Raw genomic sequence first — 17,225 nt, forward strand, 5'->3', positions numbered from 1 at the left:
CTCGCCCTCCTTGCGACAGACCCTTCCTTTTCTCTCCCGTTCCTTGCACATTCTGGGGAAACTGAGACCCAGAGGAAGATGGGTGATCGTGCCGGCGCCCGGGTAGACCCGGAGAGAGGTGTGGCGGCAGGGGACCGTCACTTCCTCGCCTTCGCCTCAGCTCTCTGGGCCAGCGCGCCCCCAACGCCCCGGCAGCGGGTCCTCCGGGTGCGCATCACTCTCCCGCCCCCACTGCCAACCCGCCCCGCCCCGCCCCGGGCTCGGGGGCACAGCCCGCGCCCCCTGCACCCCGCCCTGCGCTCACAGGCCCGGGCTGTTTATCTGCGGCCCCCACCCCCTGCACCCGAGGGGCCCCTCTTGCCCGCCCCCAGCACCCCGGGGTGCTCCAGGCCGTAGATAAGCCAGCAGGCTGGCACGGCGCCGCGCACGGGGCGGAGAGGTCACGGGCTTGCCAGGGGAGGGGCCGATGGGTCGGGGCTGCGCCCCCCGCCCGTCTGGCACCCCCAAATCCCTAATCGCAGCCCGATCTGCTCTCGCGGCGCAGCCCCGCGGGACGTGGCAAGAGCCGACCTGCAGAGCCTGTTCTGGCCGCGGCGGCCGGGGGGGCGGGCTGGGCGTGGGGGTGCCGGCGCTGCGGCACCTTTAAGACGAGGGAGGACCCCTCTTGCCCTCGGACAAACCAGGAAGGGAGTCGCGAGCATCATACGGGGCTTTGCGTACTGTACGGCTACTGTAGGGGCAGTGACGACGACGCCCGCCCGAGCGAGGTCCGCGCCGCGGGCAGCCCCGATCGCGCGTCCTCCGGGCCCGGGTCCCCGCGAGGTAAGCCGCCCGGGCTGAAGGGGACCCCTCTGCGGGAGAGGTGCGTTTTGTTTTTCTCTCTTTCTTTCTTTTATAAAAAATTTCCTTGCAGGGTGGGGACGCGGCCGGGGGCGCAGTGCGCACCCGGAGCGCCCGTACGGAGCGGAGAAGGGCTTGGATGGGGGATCTGGGGCGCCTCCGCAGCTCCGGGGTTTCTGTCTACCAAGGTTGCCCCAGCCACAGCCGGAGGCAAGCGGGGGCTCCGCCCGGGTCCCTCCGGGGCGAAGGGCACGAGCCCGCGCCCGATCCCCCTCCTCTGGGCTCCGGCTGCACGGCCTCGGGGCTCCCGGCGCGCGGCCCGCGGGGGAGGGGAGTCGGGCCGCATCGCGGGCGGAGGTGGGGGCAGAGGGGCGCGTCGCGTGCTAAGTTTGCTATAGGGCCCGCGGCGCGCGCCGCTCCCCTTCCCGAGTGGTCGTGGGCAAAGCTGATGGGGGGGGCACTATCGGGGACTGCGCGCAGACGTTGGAGTTGGCCAGGATGGAGCTCCATGGGGGAGGGGGGAAAGGGGCTGAAAAAACAGGGAGGGGGGCTTTGCAAAAAAAAAAAAAAAAAAAAAAGGCGAGAGAGGCGGAGGGAAGGGGTGGGGTGTCTGGGGGGCGGGCGCGGCCTCGCGGCTCTCCTGGGCGCTGTAGTTCTTTTTCTTAACTTTACGGCTTGGCTTCTTGGAAGATGGTCAGGGAGCTTGGACTACAATTCCCAGAGTGCCCCGGGATGGCGGCAGCTCAGGGAGGGGAGTTGCGGAGGAGGGGCGGTGAGCGGCGTACCAGGGGGCCAATGGAAGCCAGGGACCGTCCGGCGCGGCGCAGCATGGGGGTGGAGCCTACGTCAGGGCGGGGCCTGCGTGGGGGGCGGGGTTTCTGTAGGAGAGGCGGGGCTTCCGCGGATCCCTCGCCGGGGGCCGGTGGCGGTCCGGGCTTCCGGCTGCCGCCCCTCCCCTCGTGTTGTGTAACCGTCCCTAGGCCCCCCCCACTCCGTTTCTATATTTTAATTTTTTTCCCCCTTTCTCTTTAGTTCCGGACGCTCCGGGACGAGGAGAAAGGTTCCTCCGCAAAACAGGACGTTCCCTCCCCGGGGGAGGGTGTGGTGTCGGGGGGCCTCGGGGCTTCAGGCGAGGCCGGGGATGCGCGGCCTGGCGCGGGCCGGGCCGGGCGCGGGGGAGGTGACGGGCGGACCCAGATCCGGGGTAATTTGCATCGCCCTCCCCCCAGCCCGGGTGGGGATTGGCCGGGCGGCGGCGGAGGGTGGCGCGGGGCCGGGCTCAGCGTCGCCCGCCGGGGCTCGGAGCCGCCAGCCCGCCGCAGCAGTCGTCACGGTCGCCGGGGCCCGCGCGCCGCCCGGGAAGGAGGTAGGAGCCGCGCGGCCTCGGGGCGGCCGCACGTCCCTTCCCTCCCCTTCTGCCCTCCCTCCTGGTCGCCATCGCCACCACGTGCGCCCCCGCTGCGGACCCCACCTGGGCCTGGCACCCAAGGGTGCTCACTTGAGTGGCGGAAGTGAGAGAGAGGAGAGACAGATGGCTTCCCGGTTTCCTCCTCGTCTCCCTCCCCCTCCGTGCAGACCTACTTAGCTCAGCACCCGCGAATGACTAAGCCCAGTACCCATAGGTGACAAGCTCGGCGGAAGCCCCGATCTCCCCCCCCCCCCTTCCTTGCCACAGCTGCTTCCCCCGGTGGCGGGCGAGGGTGTCTCGGGCCTCCAATGTCAGCAAGCCAACCCCCCCCCCCCTCCAGCACCACCTTCCCCCGAGCCTGGGCCCTGGGCGTCACCCTGAGTGGCCGCTCCCACGCTGAGGAGGGGGAGCCACCCCAGACACCAAGCTGATTACTTGTAATTGTCAGGGCTGTGGTGGGAGAGGTCCCAGGCCCTCCCTCCCTCCCTCCTTCCCTCCCTCTCCGGGCTCAGGCTAGGCCCGAGGTTGCAAAAGGGTTCTCTCAGTTGGGGGACAGCTGCTCACCCCAGGGTCACCTCTCCACCCCACACCTTTCCCGGAGGGACTCCCAGTGGCTCCCCCAGCTGGGCCCTGGCACCTCTCCGGGGCTGGGCTCGGGGCTCTGTTTACCGGCAGGCATCGCTGTGGAGACGGCCTGGGGGAGGGAGGGAGGGGACAGAGCCCGGGCTGGAAGACAGGCAGGAAACAGGATCCAACGGGGACACTGAAATTTTAATTTGCCGGTCACTTTGGGGGTGAGGGGGGTATTTATTATTTAGTTGGGATTGGCCGTGGTGGAACCCAGGCAGCACCTGGCCGAGGAACGCGTCTGCTATCCCATTAGTGTTCAGGGGACACTGAGGCCAGAGAGACAGAGCCCCTGTGGCCTGGTGTTGGGACGGCGGTTGGGCAGGAGTGCCTTGTCCTTGGTGGTTTTCGGGTGCTCTCTGTTCTTTTCCTTGAGGCTGTGTGACCTGTAGCTCGGTCCTCGGTCCTTGTCACGTAGAAGGAAACCGTGGCTTGGAGTAGGGAGGTCCCACGTGAGCCGGGGTTGGTGAGGGGCAGAGGAGAAGTAGAGATAAAGTCAAGGTCACATGCCCAGTGGTCCTGCCTCAGAGTGAGTGTCTGTGTGGGTGGGTGGTGGTGGTGGGGTCTTTCCAAATTCCCTCAGTGTCCCAGGGCACCTGCTCACCCCTGTGTCTTCAAGAGATCTGTAGGCTAGTGTTTTGGCCTGGACAGGAGTAACACCTGTCACCGTCATAGGGACTCTGCCCAGGATGACATTGAGCCCAGAGAGGGATAGTGAGACTCCAAGGTCACACAGCTGGGAACTAGTGCTACCTCCCGGTCCCGGCCATCTGCCACCCTGTGGGCTGTGTGAGTGACCCCAGAACCACCACTCGCACCTGGTCCCCTTATTGGGCAGAGCTGCGGTTTCCACTAATTATTTTGGAAGGGAGAGAAGTCAGCTTCCCAGAGCCTGATGTGAGGAGGGGGTCCACATGTGACTGGATGGCCAGCTGCTGTGTGAGAGCCCTCCCCCCAGGAGGCTCCTTTGCTTCTTCTCACGTTCCCTGGGGCCAGCTCAGGGCACCCCAGGGTCTGCTGGGAGTTGGGCGTGGGTCTCTGCCACCTGAGCCACCTTGGCCTTCCCCCCCACCTCTTGTGCCCCAGGCTCCTGACTCAAGGCCGTTACAGGTCCTGCAGGAGTCAGGGGAGCAAGCTGAGGCAAGGCCTGCCACCCACCCAGAGGGGCCACAGGCTTCCTTCTGCCTTGGTTTCCCCGGCTGTCCTCTTCTAGGCTTTCTTTAACCAATAAAAGACAGTTTTGGAGTGATGGTGGGTGGGTGCGGCTCTGCCATCCTGAATTGGCACAGGGACCACATTCATGCCAGCCCCCTAGGGTGATGTTGCCCCATGGCCTGTGCAGGGCCCAGGGCCCCTGTGCTCTGCCTGAGCTCCCTGGGGGCTGTGGGAGGGGGGAGGGGAGGGGAGAGGCGCCCTGGGAAGAACGAGTTAGGCAAGACCAGCCAGGTTCAAATTCCAGCTGGCTCTGTGACCCTGGGCCAGTGGCCTCCCCTCTCTGATCCAATCCCCTCTGTGTTGAGGGGAGGGGGCCGGGATTCCAGACCCCCTCCCGGAAGTGTGGGATGAGGGTGGGCCAGCCCCCCTCCACTACCACAGTTTCCTCTCGTATCCATGGTGTGGGATCTGGAGTGTGGCCTGAGGACCAGCCCTTCCATCTGTCCCCTCAGCAGGCCAGGCTACTTAGTGGCCGTCCCCACCCACACCTTTCTGGTTTGACGGGAAACAGGCCCACCTTGAGCCAGGATGTGTCTGAGAGGGGAGGTGGCACATTCTGCGGGCCCCTGGGCCACCGAGGGACCTGGGGGTGGTACAGGTGGCAGGCCTGCCCTGCCAGGCCTCCGCAGACTTTCTGTGGGCACGTTGGGTAACAGGTGCGCCCAGGCAGGCTCTGTTCCTGCTGGAAGAGGCCGAGATCCCCTCAGACAGCCTTGGTTGCCTGCAGTGGCAGGAACCTCACTACCTCCCATCTCAGGGAATGTTCTAGCTTCTACTTGGAGCTGGCCTAGGCCTCCCTTCTGGCCTTCCTGGATGTGTGGCACTCAGAGCGTGGGAACAGGGTGGGCCTGGGCCCCACCCTGGAGCTGGGCTCCCCACAGGCCTGCCTATCCCCACCCCCACACGCACACACTTCCCACTGGGCTTGCTGCCTTCCTGCCTCTGGCCCTTTAAGGCCTGGGGCAGGAAGCCCCTCCCCATTATGGCAATAAATGCACAGTAAATGGCCGGGCCCATTTGAGCCCTGCCTGGCCCTCTGCTGCTACCTAGCCGAGAAGGACCGGTGGCCAGGGGCCGCCCATGTGCCCCTGCTGAATTCCTGTCCCATTAGACCGGGCCAGGCGGGCATTGCCATCAGGTCAGGGCGCTGTAACCCTTGGGGACCAACCTGGCAACACAGGCTGGGAGGGGGCAGGGACCCAGGAGCAGGGGCCTGTCAGGGTGCACCTGTGAGCCAGGCTTGCTGTGTGACCTTGAGGCAGGTGCCCACCCTTTCTGAGCCTAGTTAAGAGACTGTAAGATGTCTCATAACCTCCAGGGGTTGTTGGTTGCTGTGGCAGGGGTGCACCAGGTAGCCTCAGACCACAGCTCAGTACCCCAAGGAAACTGAGGCACTGTGGCCTTTCACTGGAGCTCATCCAGGAACCCAGGGCTGGGAAGGCCTGCAGCCTTTCTGGGTGATCCTGCAGCTGGGTCTGCTGTGTGACCTTGTCTGTCTGCATGCCTCTCTGATCCTGTGAGGAGAGGACCAGAACGGCACTGACCACTGCGGGAATGGGAGGGCAGCCTGTCTTGAAAGTAGCTACAGCAAGTAATCTTAGGTTAGACAAGCAGTGGGACCAGTGGCTGTCCCCTGACACTGGGTGTGTCAGGCTGCCAGGTGGGTGGGGCAGGGTGTGGGCCCGGGTCTTTGGTTCCCCTGACCTTTTGCTGTGACCCTGCTTTATGGCCAGGCCCCAAGAGAGTGTGCTCTGCCTCTCCAACCCAGAAGGGGCCTGCCAGGGCCTGCTGCTCGCCTGGCCGCCGACTCAGCATCGAGCAGCCCCAGAAATCCCAGGGAGGCAGGCACAGGCAGGAGCTGTCGTGCAGGGACCCCAGCTAGTGTTGGGAAGGGCTCCCTGTGGACAGACATGGCCCTGGAGCTCCTGCATGGCCGATGGATGTGGCTTACAGGTACCCCCGGGTGGGTTCCTGGCACCCCGCACCCCACAGGAGCCACCGTGGGCCCTGGCCTTCCTTTGCAGTTGGAGCTGGGTCTCAGGGCTGTTCCTCCTCTGGTGAGGCCCCTGAGAGGCCCAGGTGGGGCGTAGGCCTAGGGTGTGGCGGGGCAGGTGGTGCTTGTTCCTGGAGAGAAGGTGGTTCAGGTGTCTCTGGGGGCCCAGGGACTTGGGAGGGCCAACCTTGCTGATAGCCTCCTTGTGTCACCTTTGTCAGTGGGGCATGTGTGATGTGAAGTGGGGGCTTCTTTGGCCCCACTTCTCCCTGGCCTGTCCGTCGACAAGGGACATCTGCCCCAGCCACGACCCGCAGGCTGGAGCCTGGCTGCCTTCATACTTAAAATAGGGCTCCGGCAGCCCCTGGCCCTGGCCCTCAGTAGCTGGTGGGAAGCCAGGGTGGCCGTGCCCAAGGCGACAGCCAGGGCTGAGTCACTTGGGTTTTTTCAGGCCCCAGGGCCCCTGGAGGGACACCTTTGAGCCTTCCCCAAAGGACCTGGGTCATCCTGGCTGGCGGAGGGGGGAGTTGATGGTCTTTGGGGTCACAGACCCCCTCCTTCTCTGTGGCAGGCTGTGGCGGGAGGGGACAGGCTTGCCTTGTCTGCCCACATGCTCCCCAAGGCCTGGGGCCAGACGGCAGATGGTGGCAGGGGGTGGAAGCCGCCAACGGGGGCTCCAGGAGGCTTCCCAGGGCTGTGCCTGGCGTAGGGTTCCCCCTCTGGCCCCCCCCTCCCCCGTCCCTGCAGTCACATCTGAATGTCCTCTCCCCTGGGTGGCGGTGGGGGTGGGGGGTGGTCTGCTCAAGCAGCTGGTGGTGTGGGAAGAGAGGAAAGGGTGGGCGGTGACCGAGGGGCACAAAAGACTCTGTGTCACCGTCCACTCTTGAGGGGACAGACCTACCGTGGATGTGTCTCCCGCAGGACCTCTGGGTGAGGGCCAGGCCAGGCAGGGGACAGGAGGAACCCTGAGGCCTCAATGTCCAGTGTCCCCTGGCCCTACAGTGGAAGGCAGGCGGATCTGAGTCTGGAGGAATGTGGGCCTTGTTGGGTGGCGGAGGGCTGCCTGGCTCCCCGGAGAGGGCGGAGGGGTGGGGACAACACCAGAGTTGCACAAGGCCATGGGCAGATGAGTCACGGCTTGGGGGGGGGGGGCTGGCAGGGAAGAGGAGGGGTAGGGGCAAGTGGGATAGTCCAGTGTCCCCTCCCTGCTAGGCTCCTCTAGGGATGGCTGCCCATTTGCCAGATGGGGAATCTGAGGCCTGGCACAGGCCAGGCACCATCCCCAGCAACGTAGCAAGGTGGACGAGAAGCCCTGTCCCTGTCCTGGGTGAGGGTGTGGCATGGGTGGTGGTCGCTCCCTGGCTGGGTCTGGCCTGGGGGCAGGGTAGGAAGGGGGCACCCAGGCCCAGGAGCTGGGCACCACCTGCTTCTGCCTCAGGAATCCTCCAGGGGAGCCAGGCCTCTCAACTGCCAGTTTAGTCTTGGTCTCATTTTGGTGTCATGGATGGGTGTCTTTCCTTTCCTTTCCTGGCCCATGGCTCCCTGCTCGGCGTCCTGGGGCCATCCGTGGAGAAACTGAGGCTAGGGGCCCAACTCAGGATGCCAAGTCCCATCCACAGGCACGGGGACTCCCCAGCCATTCCCTGGCGACCTCTTCCTCTATCACACCGGGTGTATCCGTGGGTTCTGCTGAGGAAAGGGAGCCGGGTGTTCCCCTGGGGAAACAGGCTGGGGAGGCTGGGATCCACCCTGAGACAGTGTCCCCTGTGCTGATGCGCCCCCTCCCCCACTCCACCCCCTTCCTGCAGGTGTTGGCCCGGAAGATGGCTGGCGGCGTGGACGGCCCCATCGGGATCCCGTTCCCGGACCATAGCAGCGACATCCTGAGTGGCCTGAATGAGCAGCGGACGCAGGGGCTGCTGTGCGACGTGGTGATCCTGGTGGAGGGCCGTGAGTTCCCCACACACCGCTCAGTGCTGGCCGCCTGTAGCCAGTACTTCAAGAAGCTGTTCACGTCGGGCGCCGTTGTGGACCAGCAGAACGTGTACGAGATCGACTTCGTGAGTGCTGAGGCGCTGACCGCGCTCATGGACTTCGCCTACACCGCCACGCTCACTGTCAGCACGGCCAACGTGGGCGACATCCTGAGCGCAGCGCGGCTGCTGGAGATCCCGGCCGTGAGCCACGTGTGCGCCGACCTGCTGGAGCGCCAGATCCTGGCGGCCGACGATGCGGGCGACGCGGCCCAGCCCGACGGGGCGGGCCCCACGGACCAGCGCAACCTGCTGCGTGCCAAGGAGTACCTAGAGTTCTTCCGCAGCAACCCCATGAACAGCCTGCCTCCCGCCGCCTTCCCGTGGTCCGGCTTCGGGGGCGCGGACGACGACCTGGACGCCACCAAGGAGGCTGTGGCTGCCGCTGTGGCCGCCGTGGCCGCGGGTGACTGCAACGGCTTGGACTTCTACGGCCCGGGGCCTCCTGCCGAGCGGCCCCCAGCAGGCGATGGGGACGAGGGTGACAGCACCCCAGGGCTATGGCCCGAGCGGGACGAGGACGCCCCTTCTGGTGGCCTCTTCCCGCCACCTGCCGCCCCACCGCCTGCCACGCAGAATGGCCACTACGGCCGCGCCGGGGCTGGGGAGGAGGAGGCCGCAGCGCTGTCCGAGGCGGCCCCCGAGCCCGGTGACTCCCCGGGCTTCCTGTCGGGTGCAGCTGAGGGCGAGGATGGGGACACGGCTGACGTGGACGGGCTTGCGGCCAGCACACTGCTACAGCAGATGATGTCGTCGGTGGGCCGGGCAGGGGACAGCGATGAGGAGTCTCGCGCCGACGACAAGGGCGTCATGGACTATTACCTGAAGTACTTCAGCGGTGCCCACGAAGGCGATGTGTACCCGGCCTGGTCGCAGAAGGGCGAGAAGAAGATTCGGGCCAAAGCCTTCCAGAAGTGTCCGATTTGTGAGAAAGTGATCCAAGGCGCGGGCAAGCTGCCGCGCCACATCCGCACACACACGGGCGAGAAGCCGTACGAGTGCAACATCTGCAAGGTTCGCTTCACCAGGTGAGCCAGGCGGCTGGGGGGACAGGGTGGGGTGCGGAGTGGGGAGGGGACAGGGACGAGACAACAGACCGTGGGTGTGGGCGGCTGGGCTCTTCTCTGCTTCCTAGGCACGTGGCTCCTGTCCCTCTGGCCTCCGGGCTTCTGCCCTCTGCTTTCTCGGGGTCTCTCCTCTCTGTTGCTTACTTGGTTCCCAGGGTTTCCCCTTTTCCCATGAGAGAGAGAGGCGGCTGGTTGGTCACTGAGAAACCATGCTGTTTGTCTTTTTGAGACCCAGTCTGATCACAAACACCGGGCGGGCCTGGAACTTGCAGAGATCCTCCTGTCTCTGCCACCAGAGTGCTGGGATAAAAGCCTTGCACCAGCACACCGATGCCCCAGCCAGCATCTGTTAGGCACCTGTCTGGTGCAGGAATGCTGCTGTGGCTAGACAGGCCAGAGTCCGGCAAGGCCACCGGCACAGGCCTCCCTCAGACCGTTCAGTTGAGCAGGGGGAAGGGCAAGCAGAGCAGCTGTGCCCTGGGGCCAAGTTAGCTCGGAGGATCTCTAGGCCCAGGCAGTAAGAGGGGCAAGGCCCAAGAACGCAGCTTTTGGGGAGTTCAAGGCCAGGCCAGGCCAGGCCAGGTGTTGTTTGTTGGTTGGCTCTGAGGAGTTTAGAGGTGGCTCCTAGGCTGTGTGGACCCAGGGCAGGCTAGACCTGTGGGGTGTGTGTGTATGTGTGTGTAGGGGGTGACTGGCAGGCAGGGGTGCAGCCAGGCCCGGTGACTCAGCGGTTACCCCCTGCCCTGGGGTTCCCCAGCCACGCCTACTAGGCCTGAAGAAAGAAGCCATTGTCCTAACTTCCTGGCCCCACCCGGCCCCCTCCCCAGCACCCTGGCCCCCTCCCCAGAGGGCAGGAGAGGAGGGTGCGGCAGGACTCCAGTGCCCAGGAGTGCCAGGTGGGGACAAAGAGCACCGTGGGAGGTGGCTGTTTTAGTGGGTGAGGCTAGGGGTGGGAAAGCTCCTCCCCCAGGGAGCGTCCTGGGGTGCCATGGGCCCTCCTTCAGACCCTGGGCTCTGGTGGCATGGTGGAGGTCCTGAGGGTCCAGCGCCTGCCCTCTCAGCCCCTTCTCCCCACGTGTGCGCCTGAGTCCACCTGAGCTTGGCTTGCTTCTTTCCCTCATAGAAACTGAGGCCCAGAGACAGGTGCCCGCTGAGGCCTCTCCTCCCCTGGCCTGCCTGCTTGCCCCTTCCCTGGGGCCTTCCCCACCCTCACCGCTCACCCCCACCCCCTCACCGCCCCTCCAGGCCTGGAGCCCAGGGGCCCCTGTGACTCACAGTGAGTGTTGAGTAAGCCAGGCCTGTGGCAGCCGGGGCTATAATTACCCAGGCCGGGGCTTGGGGTGATGAAACTGGGGCTGCCTCCCACCTCCACCCTGCCACTGTGTGACCGCCAGCCGCCGTGCAACACCAGGCTAGCCAGTTGTCCGTATGTGTCCCCCACCCTCCCAACCAAGCCTTCTGGGGAACTCTTTGTCCACACTATACACCTATACACAACTAGAAAAACTAACTACTTAGGTGCTGGGCGGGGCATATGCAGGGGCCCAGCTATGGACCACCCCCAATGCGAGGTGCAAATCGTGAAAGGAAGTGAGCGGGGTGGGGGTGGGGTTCACTGCATCCAAGTTCTCTTGGTACAACTGAGGCAGATGCAAGGTCTGGTGCAGAGCAGTGGCTGTGTCCCTCAGGACGGGTAGCCTGGACCAAGCCCGAGCCAGGTCTCTGGGTATTGGCAAAGGCAGAGGGGCATTCAGTCTCGGCAGTGGGCAGTGAAGAAGGGTTTACCAGGCCTCAGGGTCAAAGACACTGGGGGGTTGGATTCCAGACTAGCCTGGGCTACATGGGGAGGCAGCGCCTCCCAACAGGATAGACAGATTGAGAAATGTCACACAAGGTGTGTTAAGAGTTTCAATGGGGAGAGGGTTTGGGGAGGTGGGGGAGGGAGAAAGTGACTTTAATTCCAGCACTCAGTAAGTCTAGCCCCAGGTCAATCAGGGTGCAAAGGAGCTGTTTGCTTGCAGGTTTGCACCTTGGGCCTTTCACTGTCAGGGCCTAGAGCAGGAGGCGAGGAGTGCAATGGCCTTGGCTGTCATCCCAGCACTCAAGAGGTGGAGGCAGCTGGGCGTGGTGGTGCACGCCTTTAATCCCAGCACCTGGGAGGCAGAGGCAGGTGGATCTCTGTGAGTTCGAGGACAGTTAAGGCTACACAGAGAGACCCTGTTTCCAAAAACCAAAAAAAAAAAAAAAAAAAAAAAAAAAAAGAGGTGGAGGCAAGAGGATGATAAATTCAGGGTGCTGTCTCAGGAGTGCAGGGGTTTATCACTGAGGTTTAGTTACCCCTCAAATGCCCTGCGAAGGCTACTGTGTGTGTGTGGTGGGGGGAGCAGGACAGCAAAGGTGCAGTGTGAGGCTGTGGACTGGCTGGGGGCTGTGACGCAGGCTCAGGGGCACAGGCTGACCTTCATGGACCGTCTTGGAGACTGGGTCTCTGTTCCAGAACTGCTTGTATACCAAGGTGGGCTCCAACCCTCAGAGGCTCACCTACCTGCCTCTGCCTCTCCAGGCCTGGGACTAGGATGTGTGTGTGTGTCTCTGAGGAGCCAGGCACCATGCAGTCCTATAATCCCAGCACTCGGGAGGCAGAGGCAGGCCGATCTCTGTGAGTTTGAGGCCAGCCTGGTGTACAAATCGAGCGAGTCAAGGACAGCCAGGGCTACACAGAGAAACCCTGTCTCACCTTCCCCTCTTAAAAAAAACTTTGAAGACTGAACCCCCCAGCGCCCATTGTCCTTGCAAACTCCAGCAACCACCAGCTGTAGTTTGAGGCCCACACACCCTTCCTCACCAGCCTCTCTACCTGGCTGTGGAAATGGAACAGGCAACTCAAAGAGGTTTAGTATTTTCCTGGGGTTGCACAGCAATGCTAGTGCCTGCTTTGGCCCATGCGCCATGCCCTGTTTTAGTGGGTCCCTTCTTCCCCTTGGCTCTGAGGTCTTGTAGCAGGAGAGGCAGGGCCTGGGTGGGGCTGGGGTCCTCCAGGTGCCTGCTGACTGCCCCCCCACACCTCGCTGACCGTACCCCCCACCCCCCTACCGTGCCCCCCCATGCCCCGCTGACCTCCCCTTCACACCCCGCTGACCGTGTCCCCCACGCCCCGCAGGCAGGACAAGCTGAAGGTGCACATGCGGAAGCACACGGGCGAGAAGCCGTACTTGTGCCAGCAGTGCGGCGCTGCCTTCGCGCACAACTACGATCTGAAGAACCACATGCGGGTGCACACGGGGCTGCGGCCCTATCAGTGCGACAGCTGCTGCAAGACCTTCGTGCGCTCCGACCACCTTCACAGACACCTCAAGAAGGACGGCTGCAACGGGGTTCCTTCGCGCCGTGGCCGTAAGCCCCGTGTGCGGGGTGTGCCCCCCGATGTCCCAGCCGGGGCCGCTGCGCCTCCCGGGCTCCCTGATGCCCCGCGCAACGGCCAGGAGAAGCACTTTAACGACGAGGAGGACGAGGACGCGGCCAGCCCCGACGGCTCGGGCCGCCTGAATGTAGCGGGCAGCGGCGGAGACGACGGCACAGGTGGCCCCGTGGTGGCCGCCACCGAGGGTAACTTCGCAACCTGACTCGTATTCAACACAAAACAAAAACAAACCAAAAACAAAGCGAAACAAAACAAACCTAAAAGTGAGACAGAGAGAGAAACCACCACCCACCCCCAGCACCACAAGCAAGCAGCTCTCTGTCCTGCTGCCCTCCATCCACCCGCGCGGACGAGTGTGCGTGTATATACCATGGCCGCGGGCGCCTGCCTTTCTCAGATCCTTAGGACATGGCCCCACCCGATCCTGTGTCCCTCGCCCCGTCTGCTGCAGGGTTCCACCCCTGGGGCCCTGCCTGCTCCTGGATAAGGCGAGGGTGATGGGGACCCCGGACAGGCGCCCGGCTCCTTGCTGGTTGGTTTTAAGGGTCTCAGACAGACCTTAAATGCTCTGTCCACTGTGAGTGGACGTTAAAATGGTCCCCGGCTCCCCACCCTCCTTCCTCAGGGCACTTACTAAAGAGGGGGGTGTCCCCTCGGCCTCCCCGCCTCCCTCCCCGCCTGTGGCCTCGCACCTCTGCACACCCACCCTGGCCACCACTGACATACAAATTATTTATTCCCAAGCCTGGGTGGCTGGAGCGGGGATTTGGGGGGACGCTGTGGTCCCCGCAACCCTCTTTCACGGCACTTAAACCTGACAGGGTCCTCGAGGCCTCTGCTCAGGGCAACCCCCCCCAACCTTCCCAACTCCGCTAGCCCAGAGCCCCACCCCATGTTCAAAGATTGAAAAGTCGTCTTCACCCTGCACCCCACTTTTTAAAGCACTTTTTAAGATCTATTTCCCCTTTTCCTCCTTAAAGACAGTTTATATAGAGATATATATATAGAGATATATATATATAAAATATTCTTTTCCTCAGAGGAGCAGGCAGCAGTTTTGGAGGGATGTAGCCAAGACCAGAAAGAACCCCAGGACTCAGGCAGAGACAGCAGAGGGAGTGAGAAAGGCCACAGCTTAATGTCACAAAACAGCAATAAAACCCCCAAGATTTTAGTAAACAAAAGCAGAGACAAAAAAAAAAACCAAAAAAAAACAAAAAAAAACTTAAAAAAAATCAGCAAAAGCGGGCGACAGCCACGTGGGGATCTTGGCACTTTGTAACTGAACGGGTACTTTTCATTCTTAACTTAAGAAATGTTTACAAGTTGCACCCAGCTTCTATGAAAAATTGGAGAGAGAGAGAGAGAGAGCGCGCGAGCGAGAGCAGTGGGAAGTAACTAAGTCAATTTATTTTTGTATAAAATAAAAGAAACCCAACCCATTGCTCCGGTAGAATCCACTTGCGTCCCCGAGGCTCAGGGCCGGGTGTCCAGGGCTCCACGGGAGGTGACCCAGGGTATGCGTTGTGCTGCCTGCCTCCGGGCCTCCCCAAGTCTGCCAGGCCCCCTGCCCTGCGTATTGTTTTCTGTGTCTGTTGGAGACCATAGGCCTGGGAGCCGCAGGCCGCCTGTCCTGCCCTTCCCAGCTCAGGGATGTCCCGAGAGAGGGCTGGTCAGTGGCCAGCCAGACCCCGTCCCCTGTCCTGTGCCCTCCCCATGTGGCGATCCCCCTCCTAGGCACCCTGTCTTTTTACTCAAAGGCACTGACTGTAATCCAGGGGCCAGCACCTGACACCCTCCCCCCACCCATGCCCCAAACTCCGGCTTTCCCCAAAGGCCCGGTATTCACCGAGCCACAGGCCACGGACGAGGCCGGGGTTGGGGGGACATGGCTGCCGGGTGCCAGGGTGCTCCCACCCTGACCCCTGTGGCCTGGCCGGGGCGGAGGGTGTTTCTGACTGTTGGCAAATGTCTTTTTTTTTTTTTTTTTTGGTTTTAAAGGGAAGCTTGTTAAGAAGGCTGCTTTCCAGTTTCTAGCAGAGGGGTTTCCCTCTATCCCCTGCCACCCTGCAAGTCCCCCCAGATGTCTCAGGATCCCCCCTTGGGGCCAGCAGAATGGGCAGGCCCAGGGGTAGGGTGGTGCTGGCCTTCCCTCTCACCCCACTCCCACAGTGGGCTGTCCCGGGAACTGCGCCCTGCAGCCCACCCCCCTCGCAATAAAGCTAATTAATCACTTGTCATCCTGGCCAGTGGCCGTAGACTTGGGGTGGGTGGAGCCCTTGGGGACTGTGGTGGGGGAGCCCCCAAACCCGCCAGTGACACGCAAACCCCCTCGGGAATTGCACTAAACCCTCGCCCCTAGCTCCGCGCTCAGCTTCTGCCCACCCACGCCCACCTTGCCTTAACCGCCAGCCCGTCCTGGGGGGCCGCAGCCACCGCATGGGCCCAGCGCCGGGACCTCCCCCTACCCCCAAGGCCCGCCCTACCCCCCATATACTGCAATCACATACTGTATATAGAATGTGGATCGATTTTTACAAATTTTTATTCTTTAAATTAAGGCCGTGATAAAAGTTGCCAAAGAGAATTGTGGAATTCACTAGAGGTTTGAGCGGAGGGTGCCGTAGGAAGGTTCGTTTGGCTGTTTGGGGTTTATTTTTTGTGTGTTGTTTTTGTTTTTTTCCATTTTTCCTTTTTTTTTTTTTTTAACTGCCTGGTACCAACAAAAAGGAAAAAAAAAAGACAACAGAAATTTGTTACTTCCATTATGATGAATCTGCGTGTGTGTGAGTGTGTGAGAGACAAGAGACCGGGACCCCAGGATGGGCGGGGACTGGCCTGCAGCCGCCCCCAGCCTGCGACCTGTGCAAGGCCACCGCTGCCGAGTAGTTGCTGCTCTTTGCCTTCCTACCCCCTACTGGCCTTTCGAGATTAAGGAAAAAAATAAAATAAAAAGGCAAAAAAATAATAAAAATGAAAAAAAAAAATCTATATATATAGAAACCAATGAATGTAAATGGCAGACAGACGTGGCCCGGCCAAGCTGGGCTCGATTGGGCAAAACCAAAGTGGGTGCCCTGGGTGGCCATTCAGGAGCACCCCCTGAGCGGCCAAGACCCTGTTAGAGCACAGCTGACCTTCTGAAGGTGCTCCGCCGGGTTCCCTATGGATGGGTGGCCGGCCAGGGAATGCTGCTGCTGTGGCAGGCGCAATGGCAGCCTCGAAGCACAGGTGGCCCCCAGGCTGGTTGTTCAGGGAATAGACAGTGCAAGTAGCAGGGAGTGTAGGAGGGGGACACAGGCTGAAAGGAAAAACAGAAAAAGACAAAAAAAGACAAAAATCAACAAAAAAAATAAAAAAAGAGAGCAAAATCCTATTTTTTGAGAAAGAAAGATATTTATATTTGCAGTTTTATTTTAAAAAGTTATTTAAGCTGAGGAAACGGCCTTCCCGGAGTTCGGGGTGGCTGGCACCGGACGGGTCAGGGGTCTTGGGGGGCTCCTCACCCCAGGAGCGATTATCTCAGTTCAGAACTAGCTCGCACTAAATATATATTGATTTATCTTGGTGGGGGGGTGGAAGGGGCCAGGAGACAGAGGGCCAGGGGAGCCCCACCCCAGACCCAGACAAGGTGCCTTGGATTTTGGGGGCCCAGGCCTGGCGCATGGGGGTCCGGAGCACAGAACAGACATTCCACTGACTGGATGTAAGAATCTTTATAAAAAGCGTGGGAGGCAGAACGAAAACAAATCAATTGATTTTTAAAAAGATGCACTTTTTGGGGGTGGGGGGGGACAAGCTTTAAAAGTAATAAAAAAAAAAAAGAAGATTATGAAAAATCCGAAAAAAAAATAGAATTCATTTTTCTTGTACATAAAAGAGAAAAACCCAACCACTAAATGCAGCCTGTTACGACGTCTCTTGCCTGGTCTCTGTGTTCTGTCTTGTTTTTTGGGGGGGAGGGGGGCCCAGTCTCTGCCTGGTATCACATGCCCTGTGGGTGGGGCCTGGCAGAAGGACCCAGCAGGTCCCAGGGTGGCCGTTTGGGTTTTCCCAGGCTGTTCCTGGGAAAGAGGAGGGAACTCGTGAGCCAGCTGGGGGTGTGATCTCAAAATCCTGGCCGGGTCATGGGACATCAGGGTGCCGAGGGCCCTGGGTGGGCGATGCCTGGGCTCTAGGAGGCGCCGAAGGTGCTGTCCCCAGCTGCCTCCCTTCTAGTGACCTTATCAGGCCTAGAGGGCCGGAAACCTCAGCTGGCTGTGGACAACTTCCTGCCGCCAGGAGGAAGTGGGCCTGGGGCCCTGTCATTGGGGAAGGGGGATGGGGTGGACATGGGGTCCACTGTCTGTCTGCAGGCTTGCTTAAGTCCCAGGGCAGCCCTCTCACTTGGGTTGGTTGCAGCCCAGGGTGTGTCCAGAGCCTGGATGAGAGGATCTTGGTCCCTCTGCCCACCCCGGAGACCTGGGTGTCAGGAATCCACTAGGCCTGACCTCTGCAGCCTGGACATCCCTCCGAAGGTGACCACAGCCACAGCTGATGGGGAGTTGCTTGCCTGGTGGCCAGCTACAGGCGCACATCAGTGACGTCACACCGAGCCCTGTGGTCAGCAGGCCCAGGCAGG

The 17,225-nt window shown here is 61.7% G+C and overlaps 1 protein-coding gene across 3 annotated transcripts; it reads left to right on the plus strand.

Moving 5' to 3' along the window:
- The first annotated feature begins 616 nt into the window (after positions 1–616).
- Positions 617–13,035, plus strand: Zbtb7a (zinc finger and BTB domain containing 7A). Of its 3 annotated transcripts, none has more exons than XM_051172683.1 (3): positions 617–822; positions 7,892–9,144; positions 12,344–13,035. In XM_051172683.1, the coding sequence occupies exons 2-3, from the start codon at positions 7,907–7,909 to the stop codon at positions 12,804–12,806; spliced, it is 1,701 nt and encodes a 566-aa protein (XP_051028640.1). In that variant the 5' UTR covers positions 617–822; positions 7,892–7,906; the 3' UTR covers positions 12,807–13,035. The 3 variants fall into 3 exon arrangements, with proteins under 3 accessions (XP_051028640.1, XP_051028639.1, XP_051028638.1); XM_051172682.1 differs by having other exon boundaries at positions 618–862; XM_051172681.1 differs by lacking the exon at positions 617–822 and adding an exon at positions 2,099–2,206.
- The last annotated feature ends 4,190 nt before the right edge of the window (positions 13,036–17,225 follow it).

Source organism: Acomys russatus, chromosome 31 (assembly GCF_903995435.1).
Source record: "Acomys russatus chromosome 31, mAcoRus1.1, whole genome shotgun sequence".
In the NCBI taxonomy this organism is placed as follows: Eukaryota; Metazoa; Chordata; class Mammalia; order Rodentia; family Muridae; genus Acomys; species Acomys russatus.

Bases quoted from the DNA above. Each gene is read 5' to 3' on its own strand.
- Zbtb7a (XM_051172683.1), top strand. From the start codon at position 7,907: ATGGCTGGCGGCGTGGACGGCCCCATCGGGATCCCGTTCCCGGACCAT. The intron at 9,145-12,343 runs GTGAGCCAGGCG...CACGCCCCGCAG, and splicing joins TGCAAGGTTCGCTTCACCAG to GCAGGACAAGCTGAAGGTGC.